The sequence below is a fragment of the Sceloporus occidentalis genome, unplaced genomic scaffold (genome assembly GCF_023333645.1).
Source record: "Sceloporus occidentalis isolate IW3139 unplaced genomic scaffold, rSceOcc1.0.p SCAF_3, whole genome shotgun sequence".
Taxonomy (NCBI): domain Eukaryota; kingdom Metazoa; phylum Chordata; class Lepidosauria; order Squamata; family Phrynosomatidae; genus Sceloporus; species Sceloporus occidentalis.
This window is the reverse complement of record NW_028316983.1, coordinates 20,090,125-20,107,436: the sequence shown is the minus strand read 5'-3', so window position 1 is coordinate 20,107,436 and position 17,312 is coordinate 20,090,125. Positions and strand designations below refer to the sequence as shown.

General features: G+C 39.8%; 2 protein-coding genes across 2 annotated transcripts in view; both read left to right on the top strand.

Moving 5' to 3' along the window:
• The window catches only part of CASS4 (Cas scaffold protein family member 4), a 45,588-nt gene extending 41,621 nt beyond the window's left edge, over positions 1–3,967 (top strand). Inside the window, exons 6-7 of the mRNA XM_089513784.1 lie at positions 345–425; positions 1,685–3,967. Of these exons, the coding sequence (XP_089369910.1) occupies positions 345–425; positions 1,685–2,089 (486 nt within the window). The 3' untranslated portion in view covers positions 2,090–3,967. The remainder of the gene's footprint in view (positions 1–344; positions 426–1,684) is intronic.
• A 4,012-nt stretch (positions 3,968–7,979) lies between these two features.
• The window catches only part of RTF2 (replication termination factor 2), an 84,854-nt gene continuing 75,521 nt past the window's right edge, over positions 7,980–17,312 (top strand). The window contains exons 1-5 of the mRNA XM_089513783.1: positions 7,980–8,116; positions 9,832–9,926; positions 10,032–10,125; positions 11,219–11,358; positions 14,967–15,045. Coding sequence (XP_089369909.1) covers positions 8,048–8,116; positions 9,832–9,926; positions 10,032–10,125; positions 11,219–11,358; positions 14,967–15,045 — 477 coding nt within the window. The 5' untranslated portion in view covers positions 7,980–8,047. The remainder of the gene's footprint in view (positions 8,117–9,831; positions 9,927–10,031; positions 10,126–11,218; positions 11,359–14,966; positions 15,046–17,312) is intronic.

Sequence of the window (17,312 nt, the reverse complement as noted above, 5' to 3'; positions counted from 1 at the left end):
AATGCTTATCTCACAGCTCTAGAGGGTTCCAAATGATGCACTGCCCAGGTGTAGATAATCCATTTGTGTGATTTCGCTAAAAAAAACCCTACAGTTAAAGGTAAGCAACCTGTCCTTATACTCACAGATGCTTGGGACTGAATCTGGGGCCACCTCCAAGCAAAGCATATGCAGTATAACTGGACTATAGTGGGATATTGTACTCTATTATCATCATGACTCTAAATAATTTCACAACAATTCCAGTTCTGGAATGTTCTGATCATATAGCTCTTTCTGTATTTATGGATTATGGTCCTCATTTGTGTTCAGTATTAAACTAACTGCTTGTTATCCCTTTGCAGAAACCAGTAGGATTGGAACAAGCACAATTGTCTCTTTCACCTTGCAAGGCAGAGGAGAAGAATGGCAAGTTAAAAATAAAGGTAAAGTTATTCGGTATATCAGGACCCTACAATGATTAGATAAATGCTTACAGGAATGCTCTTGGATTAGAATTTGCTTATGGTCCATGCAGCTTTGTAATCTACCTGAACACTGGGTATACAGTGGACCCTTGTTATATGCTGGGGTTTGGTTCCAAGATCCCCCGTGGATAACAAAATCCATGTATGCTCAAATCCCATTAAATATAATGACATAGCAAAATGGTGTCCCTTATAAAAAAAAAATGGAAAATCAAGGTTTGATATTTGAAATTTATACTTTTTTTTAACATTTTCAAACCGTGTATGCTTGAATCTCTGTATAAAAAATCCGTGTATAAGAAGGGCCCACTGTAGTGTTTTATCATGCCAGGAGAAGGTCTTGAGAGAAATCTTGTGCCTTTCCAGAACTACATAGGAGGTCCCCCAAAATGTGAAATTATGCTTACCTGGTTCCTTCCTGTTTTTACTGAAGTGCTTTTCTGTGTAAAAATTTCCCAAGGAGGGTTACATTTAAGGGCCTTCCTCTTTAGAATGTGTTTCCCTGGAGGTGGAAGTAAGGCCTAAGGAAGCTACGAGGGAAATAGGGCTTCTCAGAAATTGTCTAGTTGCCTACCCTGGCTTACATTCTGAAAATTTGATTACGTCAAGGCTTATAAGAGTTGGCTAAAAGTGCGTGTCAGTACAGTCGGCCCTTCTTATACACGGATTTTTGTATACATAAATTCAAGCATCCAAGGTTTGAAAATGTTAAAAAAAGTATAAATTTCAAATATCAAACCTTGATTTTTCAATTTTTATAAGAGACACCATTTTGCTATGTCATTATATTTAATGGGGCTTGAGCATCCACGGATTTTGTTATCCACAAGGGATCTTGGAATCAAACCCCAGCGTATAACAAGGGTCCACAGTACTTAGTCTAATACTTTTTCACTGTTGGAAAGAGGCTCATTTGTAGACAGTATGGTTTGCATGCAGAAGTGTTTACGTTCAGTCCTTGGTCTTGTGAGATAAGGTAGAAAGTATCTTCTGACAGACACCTTGAAGGGTTGCTACAGATAATACCAGATAACAGTGGACTAAGTGGACAAATGGCACGATAAGGTTTAAGGCATCTATCAGTATTCCTAACTAGTATTTCAGATCTGTAATTCTGATTTGTATTTTTTAATGAGAAGAAAATGCTTTAGAAAGAGTTACACTTTCAACACTGAGAGTTCTCATTATAGTTTCTGTTTTTGTTTCTCCATTTCTAGGGTTCACCACCTTCAATGCAAGATAGCAAACAGGATCCAACCACAAAGATGGTGCTGTCCAATATCTGCAGACTGTATTTTGGTGCTGTTCAGAAGGCAATTGCTGTTTTCCATCAAAGCCTTAGCAGAGATCAGACCCCTGAAGTCTTCATAGCCAAGAGCAAACTGATCATTATGGTGGGCCAAAAGTTGGTGGATGCCTTATGTCAAGAAGCCCTTGAAAAGACCAATCGCAATGAGATCCTATGTGGTAGCAGCCAGTTTTGTGGCTTGCTGAAGAACTTGGCAGTTGCTACAAAAAATGCCGCAATGCAATACCCTAGCCCTGAAGCTATGAGAGAACTTCAGGATCAAGCTGTTGGGCTGTCAAAGTATGCACAGCAATTCCGAGCAATGATGGACTGAAGTATTTACTTTGTCAGTTTCCCTGAGGATAGGATGCACATATCTTGGCAGATTATGAAGCCCTTCCTCAACATACAAATAGGACACAGTACCTTGCAATCTAATCCCATCTCCTAAATCTTGGGGTCTTGTACTGTAGAAATAATGTAGTGTGACACCAGAGATTATCGCATTCCCTTTTCTCTGATCTGGGCGCGTGCTATCACACAGCTCCATGCCCAATTACCATCCTGTCCCTGATCAGAATGTCTCCTGTTGATGAAAAAGAAGCGTTCTTAGCCAGGGAAGGGAGAAGGGTGGGATGGTAATGATCTGGGCACAGAACTGTGCGATAAGACACAGTCCAAGACCAGTCTCAGCCCATGCCTAGGATGGGGAAAAGCTGGTAGTGCGATAATCTTCTACTTTAAGTGCTGTAGCTCCATCCTTTTGAATCCTGGGGTTTGTAGTTTTACATCTTTAGTTTTCTCTGTCAAAGTGTGCTGGTGCTTCACAGAACTTTAAATCCCAGGATTCTGTAGCCATGGCAGTTGAAGTGCTGTCAAACTGCATTATTTCTACAGTGTAGATGGACCATAAGGGTCCTTTCACAATGCAGTGATTCCCTTAGTCTGAAAGGTCCCCCAGTATGCACTGGCCCCACTAACTTGCTGTGTTGAGCAGCAGATCTGAAAGGAGGCTCTAACTGTGATCACTTAGATGTGAGTAGAAGTCGCATGTGAGTAGATTGGAAGTGGTGCTTTAGTAAGGTCCACAATGGTGTGATGAGTTCTGTTCACAATCAGGCGGAAGTGACAAGTGTCCTTTGGACCTTGCCACTCAAAATGGCAAGGTCTAAACTGAGGGAGGGGGGGCAGAGGTAGTAGGGAATTGTGCGAGAGCGTGTGACTCAATGTATTTTATATATGTTAATTGATTCTGTTTGTTCAGTTACAGTGCCTGAACAGTGCTAAAATGATCACAGGATCTGAGTTTAATTTGTAGAAGTGATGGACTCTCTTTATTAGTGCTTTCACCTACACAACGAGGATAATTCTACAGTGGTTCCATACCTTACAGGGATGTTGTAAGAATAAATATACGCACATTTGGTAAAATGTTTTGAGGTTTTTGGGGTTAATCAAAATAAAGTGAGCAGGTTCAGTACCAGACCTGACCAAACTCCTAAGCCTATCTTGGTGTAGCCTGACCATTGGTGGACACTCTGGAATGGGGCAAAGGTAATCTTTAACCAGGGTTGACAGTAGTCCAGTGTATCTCTCTACATTGCTTTTGGATTCAATGACAATTTATGGTGGAGAAGCAAAGCAGAAGCACACAGTTCTACAATTTCTTCTCTATCCCTAAACCTGGATTAATTGCTATGTCTACATTAAGGATGCAGTGGCTTAGTGGTTAAGACGCCAGTTCTGACAATCGGAAGGTAGGAAGGTTCTACCAACCTAGCAGTGTGAAAGCATGCAAATGCAATAGATAAATAGGTACCAATTTCATGGGAATGTAACAGTGTTCCATGCAGTCATGCTGGCCACATGACCTTGGAGTTATGTTCAGACAACACTGGCTCTTTGGGTTAGTAACGAAGATGAGCACCACCCCTTAGAGTTAGTTACTACTAGACATTAATGTCAAGGGGAAACCTTTACCTTTTTTTACTTACATTAGTCACGTCAGAGAGGAAACTTTGCAGCAGCCATCAATTTTGCAGCCTTCTGAATTCTTCAGCTGATGCCACACCAAAATCCAGTGCAACCATCATGTTGCATATAGGGCATATCTGCATGGGTTATGTGTGCTGCCTTCTTTGGGGTAGCGAGGGCTGCTTCCATTGCAATAAATTTCTACAGTATAGCTTGTTTCTCAGCAAGTAAGTCAAATCAGCAGGTGTAAATGAATGTATTATTTTAGTCTTACTTAATTTAAGCTGTGTTTATGCTTGTCATAGAAATTAAAATATCTTCCCCTCAAAATATCCATAGTTTGGACTATCTACAACTGCACTTCTTGTGATAGCTCTTGTCCACTGCCAGTCCAAGCTAGGATCCTGAAACCTTCAAAAATCCAGAACAAATTATTTAGCTGCCTGAGGAAAACAACAAAATGGTTCCAGTATGCAAAAGCAACTGGACAGGCAGTTGAAATTCTCTTCAACACAGGTGACAGAACAGCATCCTCTACTATGCCTCAATACAGCAGCCTAACAAGGTATGTAGGGTAGTCTATGTGAAACATACCTTTTTACTTCAATACCTTGGTGCCACCTTTCACCATCTATCACTTGAGGCAGTTACTTCTGTCTACTGATAGGTCAAACTGATTTTTTGTTGTCCTCTTTTGACCTGTTACTTGCAAGCACACAGTTAACTACAGCCTCTGTACTCATATTCCATGTAACCCTTAGGTCCTGAAACTCGATTCCTATACTTATGAATTACAACCACTATTGTCCTCCTATTGTTCCTACTCATCTTGAAATCATATATTCTTTGCACATCATTATAAAGGATTCAGAATCAGTTTATACACATAGCATAATCAAGTGGAGGATTGCATCTTGAATGTTTCTACCATGGACAGATTCCTTGTATATGGGAAAACAACATGCAAGGGGAAAGGGTAAAACAAAATGCATATTTTCAATCTGCTTTCTTTCTTTACTCTAAACTATGGCAGTCAATATCTTGCTCGCCTGCACTTACACTCCTGAAGATGAAAATAGTTAACATAGCTTCAAGTAATTTGTGACACATTTGCAACCTGATCTGAATTCAATTAGATGTTAGTAAATTTTAATACAAAAAAAATCAAGATATTTTTAAGTCCTAGGAGAAAATTACGGGTGGGAAGGATAAATGAAATTTAGGAGAAACAGAAGAAGAAGAAGAAGAAGAGGAGGAGGAGGAGGAGGAGGAGGAGGAGGGATATATCCGTTTTCAGCACCTTTACATACCTAAAGCAATAAATTTAGGATCAATATATGTATTATATGTAACTTGAATTGCTCACAAAAGTATCATGGTGTATTACATTTAAAAGTGTACTTTGTTCAGACCATCATTATAAATTTTCTAATTGAAAGTATTTTAATTTTCTTTTAACAAATGGAGCGACCAGATGCTATCTCTAAGAAACTATCAATTGGTTCTTACCAGTTTATGAGAAGCAGATGACAAAGGGTTGTTTATTTATTTTATTTATATAAAGTTGAAAACATAAGATATAATCAATATTGAACTGAAACGAAGGAAGTTATCATGTATTCTAAATTAAGTCTATTCCGGTGTCATACAGAAACAGAAAGCACTAGTTTTCAGAAAAAGGGATGCAGGGGAGGAAGAATCCCAAGATTCACTGAATATCAGTTTGGTTATAGGAAGTTTGTTTAATCAGTCTCATTATCTGAGCTATTACTATCAGCACTTGTAGTTTCTGCTTCTTCATTCTTATAATCTTTATGACGTTCTAAAAATTCATGGCTTGCCTGTGAGAAAAGCTCCTCTACTTTTTTCAGAGGCCATGTTGTGCAAAAGCCATGCCGCCATGTTGCATGGGAGATAGTTTATCACACACAAGGGCTCCCGTCATGCTCCTGTCGCCCAAACGTCACCAAACTGCGACGGGAGCCTCTTGGTGGGATTGCTCCTGGTGCTGTTAAAGGGGAACACTTCTGTTTTCGTCGTGGAACCGTTCTCGTAATTGTTAGAAAAAGGACCCTTTTTTAATAACGGATCAAATTGTTATTAAAAAGGGCCCTTTTCCTAACAATTACGAGAATGCTTCCACAACGAAAACGGAAGTGTTCCCCTTTAACAGCACCAGGAGCAATCCCACTAGGAGGCTCCCATCGCAGTTTGGTGACGTTTGGGCGACAGGAGCATGACGGGAGCCCTTGTGTGTGATGTTTTCAGACTGAGATGTGATGTAGAGCATTGCAGCCACTGTCTTTATACAGATGTAAACTACCAAACACTATTATGCATTAAGGATCTTAAAACACCTATAATTTCCTCACAAAACTACAGTTCCCAAAATTCAATAGCATTGAGCTGTAGCAGCTAAAGTGGTGTCAATTTGGATTATTTCTTCTGTGCAGATGCAGCCTTTAATTGCTTTGGATCAATACTATGGAATCCTGGGAACTGTAGTTTGTTGTGGGATCAAAATTCCAATGAAAGCAGAGGCACCACCAGCATGTATCGCATCCCAGTCTGTCATATACTTCCATAGGCTGCATCTGCACTACAGATATAATCCAGGCTGACACCACTTTAACTGCCTTGACTCAGTGCTATGGAATTCTGGGAGTTGCAGTTTTGCGAGCCATCCAGCCTTTTCGGTCAGAGAGTTCTGGTGCCACCACAAACCATCACAAACTATGGTTCCCAGGATTCCATAGCACTGAGCCATGGCAGTTAAAGGCTGCATCCACACTGCACAAACAATCCAGGTTGGCACCACTTTAACTGCCACAATTCAATGTTATGGAATTCTGGGAGGTGCAGTTTTGTGAGCCATCTAGCTTTTTCTGTCAGACAGTTATTATGATACCATCACAAACTACAGTTCCCAGGATTCCATAGCAACGAGCCATGGCAGTTAAAGGCGATATCTGCTCTGCAGGTATAATCCAGGTTGGCACCATTTTATGCTACAATATTCTGGGTGGTGTAGTTTTGTGAGCTCTCAAAACTACAGTTCCCAGAATTCCATAGCACTGACCCAAGGCAGTTAAAGTCTGTCAATGTGGATTATTTCTGCAGTGCGGATGCAGCCTACATAAGTACGTACACTTGTTCTTCCATATTCGCTAGGGTTAGAGGCGCAAGACCCCCGTGAATATGGAAAAACCTGCAAATAACAAAAACACCATGTTTTTACCTGAGAGGACACCTCTCTAGGAATCTCTAGGTCTTCCAGGACAACTCTGTGGTCAACATTCAACAGACATTGAGCATAGAATTGTGCTGGAGCTGCTACAAATGCCTAGTATTCTAAGAATCTCTAGGTCCTTCTGTGCAACGTTTAGTCAAAGTTGATCATAGAGTTGCATTGGAGGACCTAGATATTCCTAGAGAGAACATATTAATCAAACCCGTGAATAATCCAATCTGTCAAGATTGAATCAAAGCTGCAAATATGGAGGGATGAGTGTAATACACCAGGCTGTGGGAGTGGGATACATGCTGGCGGCACCACAGTTGGGCCTCCGCTTTTAGCCAGAGCCATGTTGTGTTTTTGTGAGGATTTGGATGTGTTCCACGCCACACAGTTATAGCGCTCTGGGACCATTTTATTGACTACAGCCTCATCCTATGGAATCTTGGGATTTGCAATCTTCTGAGTTACTATGGCTGCATCCACACTGGAGAAATAACCTGGTTTGGGACCGCTCTGACTCTTTCTGGCACAAGGCTATGGAATTCTGGGAGTTGGAGTTTGTTGTGGGCCCAGAGCCGAATTCCATAGCCTTGTGCCAGGGTACTTAAAGCCGTCCCAAACCAGGTTATTTCTTCAATGTGGATGCAGCCTTATAGTGTTGCTATTCCACTTTTAACTGCTCTGGCTGCCTCCTGTTGCATTCTGGGGCCTGTAGTTCAGTGAGGCCCTAAAGAGCTCTCTGGCTAAGAATTGTAAACGCCTAAATCCCTGGGATTTGTAGTCCTGTGAGGCACCGGAGGTCTCTTTCCCAGAGCAGGCTAAAGACCTTGTGAAACTACAAATCCCAGAATGCAGCAGGAGGCAGCCAGAGCCGTAGTTAAAAGTGGAATAGCCGCCCCATCTGAGTGTAGCGTGTGGTGGTACTCTCCCTTGTTGCTAGGGCCCCTTAGCAACGCGGTCAGGCGCGTCATCAGTTCTACGCCGGAAAACGCGTCATCTTCTGGGACCGGAAGTTCCTTTGTTGTTTAGTGCGGAAACCCGGAAGTGAGGAAAACAGGCGTCTCAAGAGAAGGGAGCGAGATGGGATGCGATGGCGGGACGATCCCGAAGAGGCACGAATTGGTGAAGGGTCCGCGGAAGGTGGAAAAGGTGAAGGGAGAGGCCTCTAGGAAGAGAGGCTGCCTGGGATTGTGGCCTTTTTGGTTCCGGTGTTACCGTAGTTGAAAGGAAGGATTCGGGTGTATCTAAGTAATGCAGAAGCCACTTTGAAGTGCCCTGGCTCCATCCTGTGGGCTGCTGGGATTTGTAGTTTCACAAGGTCTTTAGCCTCCTGTGGCAAAGAGACCTCCAGTGCCTCAGAGGACTACAAATCCCAGGGATTCTGTGCACTGCAGATGCACCTTCTGGCTCTCAGTGCCATGGCTGTGGGATCCTGGGATGTGTAGTTTTGTGAGATACTGAGTCTTCTCTGTCAAGATTGCTCTAGTGCCTTGCAGAACTACAAGTCCCAAGATTCTGTGGGATGGACACCACGCGGTAGTTAAAGTGGTGCCAAACGGCATCAATTCTTCATTGTAGATGCAGCTTCGGGAGCTCTACGTTCTGAGGAAGCAGAACCCACATTTTCTAGCTATCGTTGGTTCTTTTGCTTTGTGGAATTGCATGTAAGCAGATTGCCTTGCATGTATATAGCACAAAAGGAAAAGAAATCCAAACTTGCCTGGCAGCGGTTGCACTGCCATCTTATTTCAGACTAGCGTTTATTACCTGCTTGCAGAAACAGACCAAAGATGATGTGAGCGCAAGCGTGTCATGTGAAAGAGATTCACGCTGGAGAGTTGAAAATGCAGATACCTCTTGAACAAGTCAAAGTTTCAGTTTGTAGAAGTAGCCTTGCTACTTCAAAAAAATCAAATAAGGGCCATACCTCGATCGTCTTACGTTAAGTTGTATGCACATGTTTTCTGCATGTACTGTATATATAATACTCCAATATTACTCCAAAACCCAAAACTTTTTAATGGATGGCTGAGATATTCACACCTTTGCTTTCTGATGGTTAACTGTGTACAACCTTTGTTTCACAGACAAAAGTATTAACAATATTGTATGCAATTACTTTCAAGCTTTGTGTGTAAGGTATATATGAAACATAAATCAGTTTTGCATTTAGACTTCAGCACCATCTCCAAGGTAACTCATTATGTATGTACGCTCGTCCCTCCACATTTGCAGCTTTGACTTTTGTGGATTTGATTATTCACGGGTTTTATTAATATGTTCTCTATAGAAATATATCGGTCGTCCAGTACAACTCTATGGTCAACTTTAACCAAAAGTCGCACTGAAGAGATTCCTAGAGAGAACACTCCACTAGGCATTTGTAGCTCCTCCAGTGCAATTCTATGGTCAGTGTTTGGCAGATATTGACCCAGAGTTGCACTGGAAGACCTAGAGATTCCCAGAGAGGTGTTCTCTCAGGTGAACACATAGGGTTTTTGCTATTTGGGTTTTTTCCCACATTCACGGGGATCCTGTGCCCCTAAACCCAGCGAATGTGGAGGGGCGTGTGTATATACAAATACAGGCATTCCAAAATCTAAACAAAATCCAAAAGACGTCTGGTCCGAAGCATTTCAGATAATGGATACTCAACATGTATGACGATTCTTCCTATATGAAGCACTAATCCAATACTTAGCCACTGTCCATTGTTGTTCTATGTGTTAATCTTATTTTATATACTATATTATCTGAGTGACAGGTGTTAAATAAAGGTCAAATTGTAATGTAATATGATCTTTTAGCTTTTCATATTAAGATTAAAAATTTATTAAAAGATTATAATATTATATATTCCGCAGGTTGACAAAAATGCAGAGTTAGTGGCACAGTGGTATTACTGTACTCTGAGTCAAGAAAAATTAAGCAGACCTATAGTAGCTTGTGAACTTGGCAGGTAAGGTTACAATTCTTATTTCCTTTTTCAATGAAATAGTCCTCATTTCTGAATACATTCCTGTCATAAATTAACCCATTTTTGAAAATATGCTTTCTGTTGTAGGCTATATAATAAAGACGCAATCATTGAATTCCTGCTGGATAAATCTTCTGATAAAGTACTAATGGAGGCTGCATCCCATATCAAGAGTATTAAGGTAGACTGAATGTTTATGATGTATCTTCACCTTTTAGATACCCAAATCCTCTCTCTTTTGGTTAAAAATTTAGTAGAAGTTCATCATGTTCCTTAACATAAATCCTACTGATTTTCAGTGAATATCTGGAGTACCCAATTTGTGTAAAATGCTCTGCATCCACACTGAATTTATAATCCAGGTTGATACCAGGTTAACTGGCATGGCTTGATGCTATGGAAATCTGGGGACTGCAGTTTTGTGAGACCTTTTTTTCAGAGAGATCTGGTGCCACAACAAGCTACAATTCCCAGGATTCCATAGCATTGAGCCATGACAGTTGAAGTGGTGTCAGCCTGGATTGTTTCTGCACTGCAGATGTAGCTCTCTTTACCTTTAGCTTGTCATCATTTCAACACATCTTGTTTTCCACTTTCATCTTTATCAGCTTTGTCATGGGCTGAAATGTATATGGATATAGAGTACCATTTTTGTCACCATGATGCTTATCACGGCAACACCAAATTTTTAAATAGTAATAACAGGATTATGACAGTTAAAGGTTGGAATATTATACACATGTAGTTATTATTTATGGTATTTATATTTTATTTATTTATGGCATTTATACCCTGCCCTTCAGCCCTAAAGGCTATCAGAGCGGCTTACAATTATTATTTTAATTAGACGGTTCCCTGCCCTCAGGCTAACAATCTAAAAGACACGACACAAAAGGAGAAGGGAATGGTGGTGGGAAAGGGGATGAAGTCCAGTGGTTCTTCTCTCCCTCTGATACCTGGACCAAGGCAGATGGACTAGAGGGAGGGCTCTTCTTCTTCAGGCTAGCCCTGGTATAGCTGGGCCTGCCTGTTCACTCCTTCGCAGGCCAAAGGATGACAGTTATCATGGAGGGAGGGCTCTCTATCTTCAGGCTAGTTATGTCTTGTCTCTACCAAATGAACCGGTGCTTGAGACATCAGTTATGTCTGTTACAGTTGAACATACTTCTGATGCCTTTATTTCCATAGAATAGCAAAAGGAAGAACTGGATTATTACAGTACATTGCTTCATCTTGCCTGAGTTTCAACTAATTTTTGTTCTGTTTCCTTTCAGAATGTCATAGAACTGAACCTCACTGAAAATCCAGCTTGGACTGGTGACAAAGGCAATACGAAAGGGGATAAATATGATGACATCCAGAGTGCACGTTTTATTTGTCCTGTAGTTGGATTAGAAATGAATGGAAGGCATCGGTTAGTATTTACTGCATTTGGCCCTCCATATCCACACATTCTGTATCCATGGATTCAAGTATCTAAGGCCTGATTTTGCCATTTTTTATAAGGGGCACAATTTTACTAGGCCATTGTATATAATATGATATGAGTGTCCATGGATTTTGGTATTAGGAGGCGGGGGACAGTCCTGGAACCAAACCCCAGTGACTATCAAGGGCCCACTCTATTTATTGAAAAGTGAGACTGGTTTGTCATTTTAACTGTCGTGTGCCTTCTGACTTATGATGACCCTAAGGTGACTCTATTGTGGGTTTTTTTTTGGGGGGGGGGCAAGATTAGTTAGGGGTTTTTGCCTTTGCCTTTTTTTTTTTTTTTTTGAGAATGAGAAAGTGTGACTTCTCTAAGGTCATCTAGTGGGTTTCCATGGCTGAGCAGGGATTTGAACCCTGGGCTCCAACCATAGTCAAACTACTACATCACACTGGCTCTCATCATCATAACTAGTTCTTGCAAATATAGTTCATCAACTATTCTTTTCTGCCATAGATCATCTGTATTTATGACTTAGAATCTGGAACTGTGATCAAGGGTAGAGGGAAGAAAGTAGTGTGATATAAATTTTGTACCTCAGTGTTGTATTTTACAATAAATTATTGGGCTTTCATTATTGTTCTCTTATAAAATTTTAAGTGTACTTATAAATATAAATATTTAAATATACTTATATTTAAAATACTGAATTTACACCCTCTCATTCCTATCTTAAAGAATTTAGGGCCAGTAACAGAAAATTGAGAAGCAGAGTGGTTGTTTGGACATCTGAGAACTGGGTTGAAATTTGCATGCTCTCAGGTTTTTCAGACCAATGTTGACTTCATAAATAGCAGTCTTTTATTATGTCAGAATATATTGTAGGCAGCCTCAAGATACTGTATATACTCGACTATAAGTTGACCTCACATATAAATTGAGGGCAGGTTTTGGGGCCAAAATTATGGATTTTGATATGACCCATGGATAACTCAAGTGTAAAACTTAGAGCAACGTAACAAAGGATCTAAAGGATGAAGCAAAAGAAAACAATACCAAAGAACTTAACAAAATTCCAGCAGGCATAACTGTTTGTGCTTATCCTAAAAGCTGGATGGATGAGAGAATAGAGCAGGGTCAGTGTTTCCAGGGCAGATTATGCTCTTTCCCTTCACCAGGGGATGGTACCTTTTTTAAAAATTAGAGTTAAAATACAGTACTAACACAGACCTGTTGACTCTGGTTTTGGGGGTTATTTTTTTTTTACTAAAATTTCTAGACTTATACATGAGTATATACAGTGAATAAGCAGAATATAATTTTTTGTGATTTTTTTTGTCAAGTCAGCTTTGACTTATGAATGAGAGACCTCCAAGAGCCCTGGCCTTCCACAAACTTGCTCAGGGCCTTAAATTCAGCACCATGACTTCCTCCTACTGTCTTTCACATAACTTAGTATTAGTTTCCTTTCCAATTAATAATGTTAGTCTCTTTTCCAATGAGTAATCTCATTCCAAGATGCACCAAAAACAACAAAAAGTCTTCTGGCAACTTAAAGACTAATTTTATTGTGGCATTAGATTCCATGGTCTACAGCACACTTCATTGGATATGCTGCTAATGGACTGATTACCTGACTAAAGAAAGTTCTAATTTTATGCTCTATAAAATCGGTTAATCTTAAAGTTAGTACTGCCTTTGTTCTTTTTAGAAACTACATTAACAACTATATAGATAAAAGAAAACAGAAAAATGTCAACAGGATCCACACTTAGCAAATGGAAGAATCTACAATTATATTCTGGTTTGAACCTATTCAATTTCCAACCCTCATCTCAAAGCTAGGCCATATTTATTTATTGAGAGCTAGTGTAGTGTAGTGGAGACCAGGTTTCGAATTCTTACTCCACCATGGAAACCCACTGGGTGACCTTAGGCAAGTCACATTCTTTCAGCTTCAGAGGAAGGCAAAAGGAAACCCCCTCTAAACAAATCTTTCCAAGAAAACCCCATGATAGGTAGTTTTTGACTATGTGTTGAAAATGACTTGAAGACACACAAAAACAGTTTATATCCCACCTTTCACTCAAAAATGGGACTCAAGGTGACTTGCTGGAAGACTAAAGAACAAATCAATTAATACCCAAAATAAGTTTACATATTTTTTAAAAACTAAAAATACAATTTAAAATACATTAGTTAAAAAAAACAAAAACAAACCCTAAGTATAGCATCAACATGATGGTAAAAGTTGAAGGCTTTCATGGCAGGCATTCATGGTTTTTTGTGGGTTTTTCAGGCTATGTGGCCATGTTCTAGAAGAGTTTATTCCTGGAAATAAACTCTTATAGAACATGGCCACATAGCCCAAAAAACCCACAAAAAACTATGATGGTAAAACATTTTGATCAGCAGCCTCTCTGTTGCCAAAAGAATGCCTGGTTTTTGCTTCCTGATAGGGGGCCAAATAGTGTGATTGTCAAATCCTACTCTGGAAGCTAATGCTATTCAGTGTTTGATGTGCAGAAATAATGATTTTGAGGAAGCAAAAATCACTCAGTTATAATATTCATTATAGTTCAGGAACATTTGGAAGCTGATAATATGTTTAAGTCATTACAGTTACAGTCAGTGTGGAATACAGGGAACCTATGAAACCTACATGTCTCCGAAATAAATATGTGTTATGACTACAGGTTGAGTCCCTTGTCCAGAATTTCAAAATCCTCCAAAATTGTCCACATGGGTGGCTGAGACAGTGAAACCTTTGCTTTCTGATGGTTCAGTATATGCAAACTTTGTTTCATGCACAAAATTATTACAAATATTGTGTATACAATTACCTTCGGGCTATGTGTACAAGGTATATACAAAACATTAATGGATTTCATGTTTAGATTTGGGTCTCGTCTGTATGATTATGTATATGTAAATATTCCAATATTTTAAAAAATCTAGAATCCCAAACACTTCTGGTCCCAAGCACTTCTGATAAGGGAAACACAACCTGTATTTGATTTTTATGGTTTCCCCACTGGCATAGGCCTTGTCATGTTTATCCTGTATTAACCACATGGGGGCGCTTTGAAATATAGGTACACAGAGATTGTACCATGTTAGGAACTGAGTTTTGTTAGCAAATAAAGTATCCTTTTTAAAGAATCCATTGGTTCGGATTTGCTAGAAACTCTGGCCTTGATCCAGCTAAACGTAGCTGCGATGTATGTACAGGTAGTCTTGTCTTTGTTGGAAATCTTTCCCATGGAACATGATGAGATTTAGTCCCAGGAAAGAATACCCTTGAGTTCAGCCTGAGTCCCACTGAAAGTAATAATGGTATTGTTTGTGCTTTTAATTTATTTTTATTTTTCAATGTTACTTATTTGAAATTTTATTATTGCTGGATGTTGTTTTCAGTAGAGAAGTAGGGTCAAAGTATCATAAGCAAATGATTTAATGGAAAGGCTTGTCAGAACATGTAGTGTGAAGCCCACTCATTAAATAGTCTCATTAAATATGCTATTCTACTTATTTTACTCAGAAATATGCCCCTTGGCCTTAACCTATTAACTATCTTTATTTTCTTCTGCAAGGTTTTGCTTCCTGCACAGCTGTGGTTGTGTCTTCTCTGAACGTGCTCTCAAAGAAATTAAAACAGAAGCCTGTCATAAGGTAAATTTTTATTCCTTTCCCCTCTTCTACAGTAAGTTTGTTCTACATTCCATTGTTACAAATGTTTAAGTTGTATTGATTTTAACCAAGTATTAAGATTTTCATAGCTAAGAGCTAGAATGCATGGCTTATCAGAAAAATCATCCTTGTTGCCATTGATTTCATTTTGCATGGGTGGATCTGTGTTTTAAAACAAAGGGCATATGTTGTTCATTCCATGGAGACTTGTCTTTTGTCGTAATAGTTTCATGAAGGTAATTTGTATAGTCTTTCACTTTGTGCTAAATGAACATTTCATTGTCTGTTTCTCCAGAACCATGAGTCTGTCTGTCCCCTTGATCTTTGAATTTCAATATATAGTTGCTTATTTTAGGAACACTGTTTGTGAACTTGCTTCCTTCTTCTTCATTCTAAAGATCCCAGATTTCCCCTGAAGAAAGAGTTTTTAAAATGTCTTTCCTAGAGTTTTAGTTGTTTCATGTCCCAGCTATGCCATTGTTGCTGTTTGGATCCCACAACTTTTTGCAGCTCATTGCTCATCTCCTGCATACATTCACATATGTCTCATTTCATATGCCTGCATTTTTTTCCTCTAGTCTCAGGTACTGTATATACTCATGTATAAGTGTAGAAATTTTAGTCAAAAATTGACCCCAAAAAATCTAGGTCGACTTATCCATGGGTCAATGTAAATGCTATACTTTAACTCTTATTAAAAAGAGAACCATCCCTGGTGAAAGGCAAGAGTGCAATCTGTCCTGGAAGCACTGACCACTCTCTGCTTTCTCTTCCTTCCATCTTTTAGTGTGAGCCAAAACCATTATGCCTGCCAGAATTTTGTAGGTTCTTTGGCATTGTTTTCCTTTACACCATCATTTAGATCCTGTTTCCTTCCCTTACGTTTTACCCTCGACTTATGCAAGGGTCATATCAAAATCCATAATTTTGGCCCCCAAACCTGCCCTTGACTTATACATGAGGTCGACTTACAGTTGAGTGTATCGGTAAATTCATTTTCCCAGAGGAAGGATTTATGACTTCCCTCTTTCCTCTCAGTGATTCCAGTGAACACATTAACTGTAGATTGGCTGTAACCTTCACCCTTGACTATTCCTAGATAAATTACCAGCTATTGTGCCACCAAGGAATATACCAAGCACTGAGGGGCTGTGCTCGGTGTATTGCATAGTTGTTGTTGTGTGCCTTTAGGACATCTATCATGGAGATTTCTTGGCAAATTTCTTCAGAGGGGATTTTCCATTGTTGTTATCTGGAGACTGAGAGAGTGTGACTTGGCCCTGTTCTCCAGGACTCAAACCACTCCCCCACACTTTATCCAAACAAACTGTTGTCCCAAAACCACCAAATGAATCTGACCATCTGTACCCACAACTTGAGAAACCTGCCTTTCTATAGACAGTTCATATGTTTGTTAAGTGTCTGTTCTTGCAGTGATACCATACTGCAGTTTAACTTAAATACTATGGTTTTATGCATAAACACTGCTATAGTAATGCTGGTGCTCACACAAGTTTAGCTGTTTCTTGTGGATTTGAGTGGATTAAAAATAGGCTGAAGGTCAAGAGATAAAATTCTGGAGTAGTATGCTGTCAGTGGTTGAATAAAAAGAAATGCACAATTATTGCTTCATAAATGTGTCTGCTACTTTGAGTCTAGCTCTTCAGTTGTGGGTTTTTGAGTAAAGAATTCCTTGTCGACCTGAGGTGCTATTTTTATGTATGTGACAGCGCTTCTTCTGAAACCTGGGGAACAGCTGTAAATTTTGGAGAAGATTCACTGCTTAGTGAAGTACATGCTTTGAATGCACCTTTTCTCCAGCCATACTGAGCCTTTTCAATTGACAGAGCTGCAAAGAGGTTTCTCAAGTTGTGGGTGCAGATGGTGAGATTTATTAGGTGGTTTTCTGTTGACTTTACGGGAATTGCTGCCAATTGGAGAGAACAGTATCTGACCAGATGCACAATGAAGTTAGAGAGCAGCTTTGTGTGGTGCTTTGAGCACTGGGCAACAAATCTTGGAAACCAAGGCTCGAATCCCTGCTCAGCCATGGAAACCCACTGAGTGACCTTGGGCAAGTCACATTCTCTCAGCCTCAGAGGAAGGCAAATGCGTGAACCCTCTCTGAACAAATCTTGCCAAGAAAACCCCATGATAGTTTCACCTTAGGGTCATCGTATGTTGGAAACAACCTCAAGATGCATAACAACAACCAATGAGGTTAATTGATGCAAAACAGCTTTATATGA